We start from the raw sequence: 8,975 nt of genomic DNA, 5'->3' as shown, positions 1-8,975 counted from the left end.
GCGGCTTTGTGCGACCCGGCGGAGTGGGGCTCCCGGCCAGGCCTGCCTGTCCCACTCGGGACATGAGCGGCTGAAGTTGGCCCCCCTCCGTCCACACCCCTGCCAGGGCCCCTGCGGGCTTCCAGCCGCTCCCCGCACCTCTCCTGGCCCCCTCGGTTCTCCCAGGTAAGTCTGGGCACCCTGCGAGCCTGTCGGGGGTGGGCGGAAGGCCCTGTCTGGCCCAGGCCCGGCTGCTGGCTGCGGGAGCGGTGCCCTCGCTCAGAGGCCAGGGCTCTCAGGCCTGCTGACCTGTGGGCAGTTCCCAACGGGAGGGGGCTGCCCTCAGGTCAGGCTGGTTACCATGGAAATGCCCGGCTGGAGGTGCCCCTCACCCCTGGGATGCAGCTTCCATCCTGAGAAAACTTTACTGGTTCTCAGCTCTTCGCTCCCCCTTCCTAAAGGTTCCCAGATTGCTGGGGTGGGGGTGGGGGGTCCGACTCCAGGGCCGGATGACACAGTCCCTTCGCCCCCACCCCCACCTTCTCCCTCTACCCCTGCTGCTGGGGACAAGCGGCAACAGGGACAGATGGCCTGGGTGATGTCCCTCCCCTTCCCTTCTCACTCCAGAGCCCTGGTGCTGGGCTACTGGGAGTTGCTGTGACTGGAGAGGTGCTGAGTTTATGTCCATTGACTGGAGGTGCAAATAGAGGCCCCGAGCTTTGGGCTTTAGCTCCTCAGTGCCATCACCCAGCCCCGGACGAGGTCTGGAGAGAGAAACAAGCGCTGAGACCTTTGCGGAACTGGAGAGGAAGTCAGGTGTCCTGCAGTCTTGCAGATTTAGCGCCAGCGTTCAAGTATCCCTATCAGTAAGGGGGCAGGGGAGGCTGTGCTTTGGGGGGGAATGGTCTATGTAGGGCCAAGGCCAGGTGGGAGAGTCTCGACTCTCGTTCATTGCCCAGGCCCAGCCTCTGGTGGGATGTGAGCTTGGGCTTCCTCTGCAGCCTTAGTCTACCTGTCTGCAGAGTGGGGAGGCCTGAGCTGTCTCCCTTCCCAGACACAGGCCTAGTCCAGGCTGGCATTTTGAAGGCTGTGTGGCTGCTTGGAGCCTGCGAGATGGCCTGTGAGAGCTCAGAGAGCTCACGCATGGGCTGAGGGCCTGTTGCGGGAACCCTGAGCCCGCCTGGGGCGCTGGGTTCCAGCCCGCGGTAGGCGTGTCAGGGCGAGCTGAGGGTGGAAGCCCGCTAGGCAGGATGAGGCACACGCGTGTGCAGGTACACACAGGCTCTGGCTCTTTGCACCTTCAGGGACTGTGCAGTCTGGGCCCCTCTGGGACCCTCCTTTGCCCATGTTGTGAGGAGGGGGCCCTGGGGAGAGAATTAAATGACACACGTTGGCACAGGGTCTTCCTTTGTCTCTTCTCCCCAAGGAACAAAATAGATTTTGTGTCTACACTGGGGAGGGGGCTCAGATACAGCCAGTACAGCTTCCCTTCCAAATGCAGTCCAGAATCTGGGGACTTGAGAGAGGAGTGTCACTGGACCCAGAAGCCCCAGGGCAGAGCCTCAGCTTTTCTTCCTGTCTGGTGGGGAGGGGAAAACAGTTTTAGAGGTACATGGCTTATACCTAACTGGGAACTTAATGTGTATTTCTTCCCGTCAGGAAATACTGTGTGGGGGACCGTGTGGGCTGGTAGATGAGGTGGATGAGGGGACTTGTGTGCACACATACAGATACACACAGCAGAGCCCCTGTCTATTCCTACTGGCCCCCTAGACCTAGGTCCTTCGCAGGCCTCCTGCTTCCCACTCGTAAGTAGAGTGGAATCCAGTGGAAGCTCCTGCCTCCCTCCCCCACTGCAAGTCTCAGAAGGAAAAGGGGTTGAGGCTTTGGGTTTCTGGTTTGGAGACAATACTCTACCCTTGGTGGGTGTGGGGGCTGGGCTGATAAGGCAGTGGCGGTTGGTGGGGGAGGCAGAGGTCCAACTGGTTATCTGGAGGGTGGCACCCAACAGACACCCACCCCCCTTTATCTTTCTACCCCCTGCCCTCCAGAGACCCTGGGGGTGGAGGAGGGGCGGAGAGTTTACAAAATCCCCCTTTCTCCTCTCCCACTTTGGTTTCTAGAGAGGAGTACAGTGGAGAGATGGTAGAAATTGTGTGGGATACGGGAATCAGATCTGGGCTCCGGTCCTAGCTCTGCTAATTACTGGCTTCATGATCTTAGCGAGTCCCCCTGGGCCCTCAGTTGCCTCATCTGTAAATGGGACTGTTACTGTCTACCCTGCCACCTTGCAAGGCTACTGTGACGACTGAATGAAACTGTGTGAATAGATGGTAACGTTGGGATATTTATTTAATCCACATTGCCGACATTTCCCAGCTTCAATTTCTCTTTGGTCATCCAGGGCTCATCCAAATGAAGAAATGGAGTCTTGGGTATGGGCTGCTATTAGGGCTGAATACTCCTATTTTCTTAATAAAACAAGATTAGAGGGACCAGCAGTTAGCGTAATGGCTGTGTTGCTGGGCTCTTACGTAGTCCTACATGGGGTTTATATTCCAGTGAAAGGAAATAAACAGTAAGAATCAGTGGGCCCAGCTGCAGTGGTGTTCGCTGCTAAGACACTATGTTCCATTTCAATCTAACATAAAGGCCGGGCAAGGTGGCACACACTAGTAATCCAGCAATTCTAGGAAGCGGAGACAGGAAGATTGCACCATGGTGAGATCCCATCTTATAAGAAGAAAAAAAAAAAGAAGAAGAAGAGGGACCAACAGTTGGTGAAATAGCTGTGTTGCTGGGCTCTTACGTAGTCGACTGCGGTTCAAGTCCCGGACTCTGTGGCTTAAACTCATGCCGGGTGCGTGTGCATGCGTGCCCAAGATCCTGAGAGGAGAATGGAGGAGAAGGGATTGTGCCATCCTCCCTGGGGGGTGATTTCTCGCTTTCTGTCTCTCTGTCTTTCTGGTGAGTGCATGCGCCCTATAGCAAAAAGACACTCAAAAAAAGAAAGAAAGAAAGAAAGAAAGAAAATAAAGGAAAAAAAAAAAGATTGGAGCCAGATTTAGGAGTGAGAGGTGCTCACAGAGTAGTCCCATCCCCATGTCTGTCCACCATTGGGCCAGAGGGCTCCATAGACCAGTCCCTATCCACACAGTCTAGCAGCTTCCAGGAAAACTCCCAAGGGGGTCTCAGGGCTTCCTTTCTTTCTCTTTTAGGTTGTTCCTCAAAGTCATTCAAGCTGTACTCGCCGAAGGAGCCCCCGAACGGCAACGCCTTCCCCCCCTTCCATCCCGGCACCATGCTGGATCGGGATGTGGGGTGAGTCTCTTGCCCACCTCCTAACCCTCCTGCAGATGGGATCCTGCCTGGATAGGGGAGGGAACAATTCCTATCTTCCACCCCCATTCTCATGGCCTCTTCCCTTACGCAGCCCAACTCCCATGTACCCGCCTACATACCTGGAGCCTGGGATTGGGTAAGTGGAGTGCAGTGGGGAGAGAGGTGCTTTCCATTATTATAAGGGTGTAAGGAGGCTCTCTTCTTCCTGACCTCCCTCCTTCACTTCCCCCAGGAGGCACACACCATATGGCAACCAAACTGACTACAGAATATTCGAGCTTAACAAGCGGCTTCAGAACTGGACAGAGGTATGGCCGAGGGAAAAGGGCTGGGAGGGGGAAAGCCACCTGGGCACCCTGTGGGTTGTCTTGTGACACATACGTACACACCTCCCTGTTCTCCTCAGGAGTGTGACAATCTCTGGTGGGATGCTTTCACAACTGAGTTCTTTGAGGATGATGCCATGTTGACCATCACTTTCTGCCTGGAGGATGGACCAAAGAGATACAGTGAGTGGCCTCCAGGGTTCTGCTCTCTGCTATAGAGTGTTGTGTGAAGGGACTTCAGTAAGTCTGATAACATGGAATTAAAGTATAAGTTTATTTTGGTACACACATTTTTTGGAAATCCACGTATGGTTTTTTTGTAATATGCATTTTCCATAAACTGTTTTGAAGACCCTTTCCTACCTCCTGTGCAGTTCTGAAGTCTTGGAAGTGGGTCTGTAAGTGCCAGAGATCTATCCTGGCAGAGGAGGCATCAGTCTGGCCCCTTTCGAGGTCCCTCTGTCCTAAAGAGTTTGTCCCGTCTCTGCAGCCATTGGCCGGACCCTGATCCCACGCTACTTCCGCAGCATCTTTGAGGGCGGTGCTACGGAGCTGTACTATGTGCTGAAGCACCCCAAGGAGGCATTCCACAGCAACTTCGTGTCCCTCGACTGTGATCAGGGCAGCATGGTGACCCAGCATGGCAAACCCATGTTTACCCAGGTCAGCAGCTCAGCGGGTTGTGGGACACCAGGGCACCTGGCTTGGAGGCCCCTCTGTGAACGTGTACTCGCAGCTGTCCCCTGGGGATGTGCAGTGAGAAGTAGCAATAAGAAAGTGGGGAGCAGGGACTAGCAAGTGGCATGGTGGTTAAAGTGCCGAACTCCCACATGGCCAACTGCAGCTTGAGTCCCAGACCTAGTGACTTCGAAATCATGTGTACGTGTGCATCCCAAAGTCCCGAGAAGAGTGGAAGAGAAGGGATTGCAGCGTGGCCATCCCCCCCAGAGAATGATTTCTCACTTTTCCTCTCACTGTCTCTTAGTCGAATGCACACACCCTGTGGCAAAACCTAAAGGGGGGGGGCAGGTATGTTACAACAAGCAATGTTTATTGAGGTTATACATGGTAGTTTCTGGGCACCAGGGACTTACCAGTGAACAAGGACCTACCAACTCTCATAGCACTTACAGCACATGGCGTACCACCAGCTATGTGGGGGAGGATAAGGACCTGCTGGCTTTTCTATTGTGTGGGGTGTGTGTTTAACCCCAGGGGTGTGACAGGTATATCAGGGTAGAATTATGAGAGTTATGCACTCAGAGATACATGAAGGTGGCGGAAGTGCATGTAGTGGGAAAGTTTGGAGCAAATGGGGAAACTGTAACAGGCACGCTTCCAGCTGTGGGCAGGGTTGGCCAGGGTTGTGACAAGCCTGTCCCCAGGTGTGTGTGGAAGGCCGGTTATACCTGGAGTTCATGTTTGATGACATGATGCGGATAAAGACGTGGCACTTCAGCATCCGGCAGCACCGAGAGCTCATCCCCCGCAGCATCCTTGCCATGCACGTGAGTTGTGGGCAGGACCCAAGATGCAGGGGTGAAGGCAGCTGGTGGGAAGGTGGAGCAAGGCCTGCCATTCCTGGCTGTGACTTTAGATAGAGGATTAGACTTTCTTCACTTCAAAGCAGGTTTAATAATACCCCCTTGGCCAGCCATGGTGGGATAGTTTAGGCAGCTGGATCCCACGTGGCAAACTGTGCAGTTTGAGTCCCAGACCCCGTGGCTCGGAAAAACACACTGGCACATGTACTTGTGTGCCTGAAATTCTGAAAGGAGGTAGAAATGGAGAAGGGATTGTGTGGCCATTCCCCATTCCCTACGAGGGTGCCTTCTCTCTCTCTCTGTCTCTATCCAGAAGTGCATGCACCTCTGGAAATATTTTTAAAAAGCCTCTTTTCTCTGTGAGTAGTGTCACTGTGTTCAGATCATAGAGCAGGTGAACAGGCTAATGTTCTTGTCTTCCTTCCCTTTTAGGCCCAGGACCCCCAGATGTTGGATCAGCTCTCTAAAAACATCACTCGGTGTGGGCTGTCCAATTCCACTCTCAACTACCTCCGAGTGAGTCTCTGACGCCAGTTTCTGCCCCATCCCATTTGGTATCTGCTTCGTGTCTCTCCCTTGACGGGCCATTTCCTGGTCTTCCCCCAGCTCTGTGTGATACTCGAGCCCATGCAGGAGCTCATGTCCCGCCACAAGACCTACAGCCTCAGCCCCCGCGACTGCCTCAAGACCTGCCTTTTCCAGAAGTGGCAGCGCATGGTAGCACCCCCCGGTGAGTGCCTTGCCCCTGCACCCGCTCTGACCAGGATCTGCCACCACTCCTCGAGACCGTAGCTGTCTCTCTTTAGGAAGGTCCCCTGCCCCTACATTGCTCCTGGGTCTGCAGGATTGGGATCAGGGTAGGCTCAGGCTCCTCGGGAGCCAGAATGGAGAACGAGAGGCCCAGGACCCTCTCCCACCAGAGTCTCCTTTCCCTGGCACAGCGGAGCCCGCACGGCAGCAGCCCAGCAAACGGCGGAAACGGAAGATGTCAGGGGGCAGCACCATGAGCTCGGGGGGTGGCAACACCAACAACAGCAACAGCAAGAAGAAGAGCCCAGCCAGCACCTTCGCCCTCTCCAGCCAGGTACCTGTAAGCATCTCGGCTTTCTTCTCTCTTCTGGGCTGCCCCACCACTCACCCCTGACCCTGTCTGAGCCTGGCCTCACCGGCAGGCACACAGCCGAGACAGTTCTCCCATGTACTCTGCCAGCGCGGGCTAGCTCCTTTCCCTGGGCAGAGTTCTTGCCAGGCACATGCGTGGTAGTGATCACAGTCCGGGCCTTAGGAGCACAAGGCGTACGGGGCAGAGGCCACCGTAACAGACGGACGCTCAGGACCGACAGCTGGGGACACAGACCATCAGGGACACACACTCAGGTTGACAGAGGGACGCGCTGACTTGGGTTTAGAGGGTAGACCTATGCACGGGCACACGTTTCCCTCCCTTCTGTTTTCGATCTGCTCCCTGTCTTACATGTGGACAGAAGTTTAGGAGCCCCCTAACATTCTGGGGAGCTGGACTAGGGAGCTAGGAGAGTAGATTGACCTCTCCTCCCAGACTCTAATGGATATAAGCTAACCAAGGCTGTGATGCTCTGGCGTCCTTCAGTAGGAAGGGTTCCAGGAGCTGATGGCATCAGAGGAGTTGGGGATTTAAAGTTGGGGGTGAGGAGTGGGTGGGAGGCATTGAGCTTCCGGGGTGGGTACTGGGGCTCTGGGGGTATCTGCCGCCCTGTGCTGGGCGAGCCCCTGCCCCGATTATGTTTGGGGACCTCCGCCACTCTCAGGATGTGATGGTGGTGGGGGAGCCCACCCTGATGGGCGGGGAGTTCGGGGACGAGGACGAGAGGCTCATCACCCGGCTGGAGAACACCCAGTTTGACGCGGCCAACGGCATTGACGACGAGGACAGCTTTAACAACTCCCCTGCACTGGGCGCCAACAGCCCCTGGAACAGCAAGCCTCCATCCAGCCAAGAAAGCAAATCGGAGAACCCCACATCACAGGCCTCCCAGTAAAGGCCCTGCCATGGCCACCCAGCACTCTGCCTGCCTGCCCCACCCCTTGCAGCCCCAGGGAGCGGAAGACAGATGAGGAGACTGAGCATCTAAACGGGCAGCCTCCGTTACCCATTCAGGGAGGAACTGGACTCGCTGGGGGCAGGTGCCCAGATTTGTCCCCCAGTGGCCCTGGGCTGGGCCTGGCTTCTGCAGAGCCTTGGGGGAAAGGGGGGACTTGTGGATGCCTGTGTGGACCCTGGGCCTCTGAGAAATGCCCTGTTGACCCCCCAGGGCATTTGCTTCCATCCTCATTCAGGCTCTGGGTTCCCCATCCCCCTGACTTCACCCCCTTCAAGCCTGGGGTTGTCTGTACCCACAGCCCTTAAGGACTTAACTTCTCGGGGCTTGGCTGAATGCCCCTCCCTCTAAGTGGCTGGCAGAGGGGTCAAACTCTGGCCCCCTCCCTCTGCCACTCATCTCAGCTCCAAGTTTTTTAAAAAAATAATATTATTAAAAATGTAAGTTTAAAAAAAGTCATTCATGTCCCCCCTCTTCCCCCTATTAAAAGTCTGGCAACCTCCTTATTCCTGGCAGGTGGAGGGCCTAGGGCCCAGGTCGGGGCGAGAATGGGGGTAGGGCGGTACCATTTTACACAGTTTGAGAGCTTCAGACCAAGGAGACACTTTGCCATCTCTCTTCCCTTTTCCCTGGGGGTGACTGGAGGTGGAGAAGGCATGCCATGGGTGGGGGAGGCCATTATAGCACATCCTTCTGACACCCCTGCTGATGTGTCTGCCCACCCTCCGGGACTCCGGCCTGCCCTCCCTGTGCTTGTGACCTCCCCTGTCCAGCCCCCATGGTGTGCATTTTCCTAAGCCCCCCACTAGAGCAGCTGTCGTGGATGGGGAGGGGCGCTCCCTTCCTTAGGAAGTGTGGAGGGAAGGGAGCAGCCTGGTTTGTCACTGTGCTTTTTGTTTTGTCTCAGTTGGGCAGGCCTGGGATGGAAGGGGCTCAGCCACTGTCCTCAGACCCTCTTCCCCCAATCTCTGAAACTGCACAGCTAGTCCTACTTGCCCTCCACAGAGGGATTGGGGCGCTGGAGAAGCCCAGCCCTGCTCCCACCAGGTAGAAGAGGCTCTGACCCCTTGGACCCCCCAGCTGAGGTGGACCACCTTTGTCTCTCAGTACCCACTCCTGTCCTCTTTTATAGGAGGGAGGAGGGACCCTCGTGGGCTTTGTGGTCCTGCTGCCTCTTCCGCAGCCAGTCCCAGGAAGTGTGGGCACCACCCCTCTCCCTCCTCTTCCCTTGGGGTTTTGGGGTCCCTCACACCGTTTTCTCCACACTCCAGCTGCCATTTGGGGAAGGTATTGTGTCAGGAGCTGAGGAAGGGGTGAGGAAGGTGGACGTCCCACCCCAACTGTAATGCCTTTTTTTTTTTTTTTTTTTTTTTTTTTTTGACCACTCGAGTCATGTATGGTACCAGTCAATAAAGAGACTTTTTGGTTTGAGAGTGTCCTGGTTGGTCACTGATGCCTGAAATGACTGTCCAGGGCAGTCTTCTCCCCATTCTCGCAGTTCCTAAGACCCATCCCTGGGGGAAGGGTGTGACTATGACTTGGAATTCACTTCCGTTTTAAGGGGTGTTTCCCCTGAGTCCTGCCTCTCCTTCTCCCAGACTAAAGTTTGTTCCCGGATGGCAGCCAGCTGATCCTATCTCCTTCGCAGGTTGGTTTTCCCAGCCCCTCCCAGATTGTTGCTCCTGCATGCTCGTTGTCATGGCCTT

At 55.6% G+C, this 8,975-nt stretch overlaps 1 protein-coding gene across 2 annotated transcripts; it reads left to right on the top strand.

Moving 5' to 3' along the window:
* Positions 1-15: 15 nt before the first annotated feature.
* Positions 16-7,968, top strand: LDB1 (LIM domain binding 1). 2 transcript variants are annotated; one of them, XM_006166336.3, is made up of 11 exons: positions 16-165; positions 3,198-3,300; positions 3,413-3,457; positions 3,554-3,629; positions 3,728-3,830; positions 4,138-4,310; positions 5,033-5,155; positions 5,624-5,707; positions 5,798-5,921; positions 6,133-6,275; positions 6,979-7,968. In XM_006166336.3, the coding sequence occupies exons 2-11, from the start codon at positions 3,281-3,283 to the stop codon at positions 7,207-7,209; spliced, it is 1,122 nt and encodes a 373-aa protein (XP_006166398.1). In that variant the 5' UTR covers positions 16-165; positions 3,198-3,280; the 3' UTR covers positions 7,210-7,968. The 2 variants fall into 2 exon arrangements, with proteins under 2 accessions (XP_006166398.1, XP_006166399.1); XM_006166337.3 differs by having other exon boundaries at positions 6,133-6,281.
* Positions 7,969-8,975: the final 1,007 nt, after the last annotated feature.

The sequence above is a fragment of the Tupaia chinensis genome, unplaced genomic scaffold (genome assembly GCF_000334495.1).
Source record: "Tupaia chinensis unplaced genomic scaffold, TupChi_1.0 Scaffold144255_1, whole genome shotgun sequence".
NCBI classification, from domain to species: Eukaryota; Metazoa; Chordata; class Mammalia; order Scandentia; family Tupaiidae; genus Tupaia; species Tupaia belangeri.
Note: the sequence above shows the minus strand (reverse complement) of the source record. Positions and strands in the feature narration are given on the sequence as shown.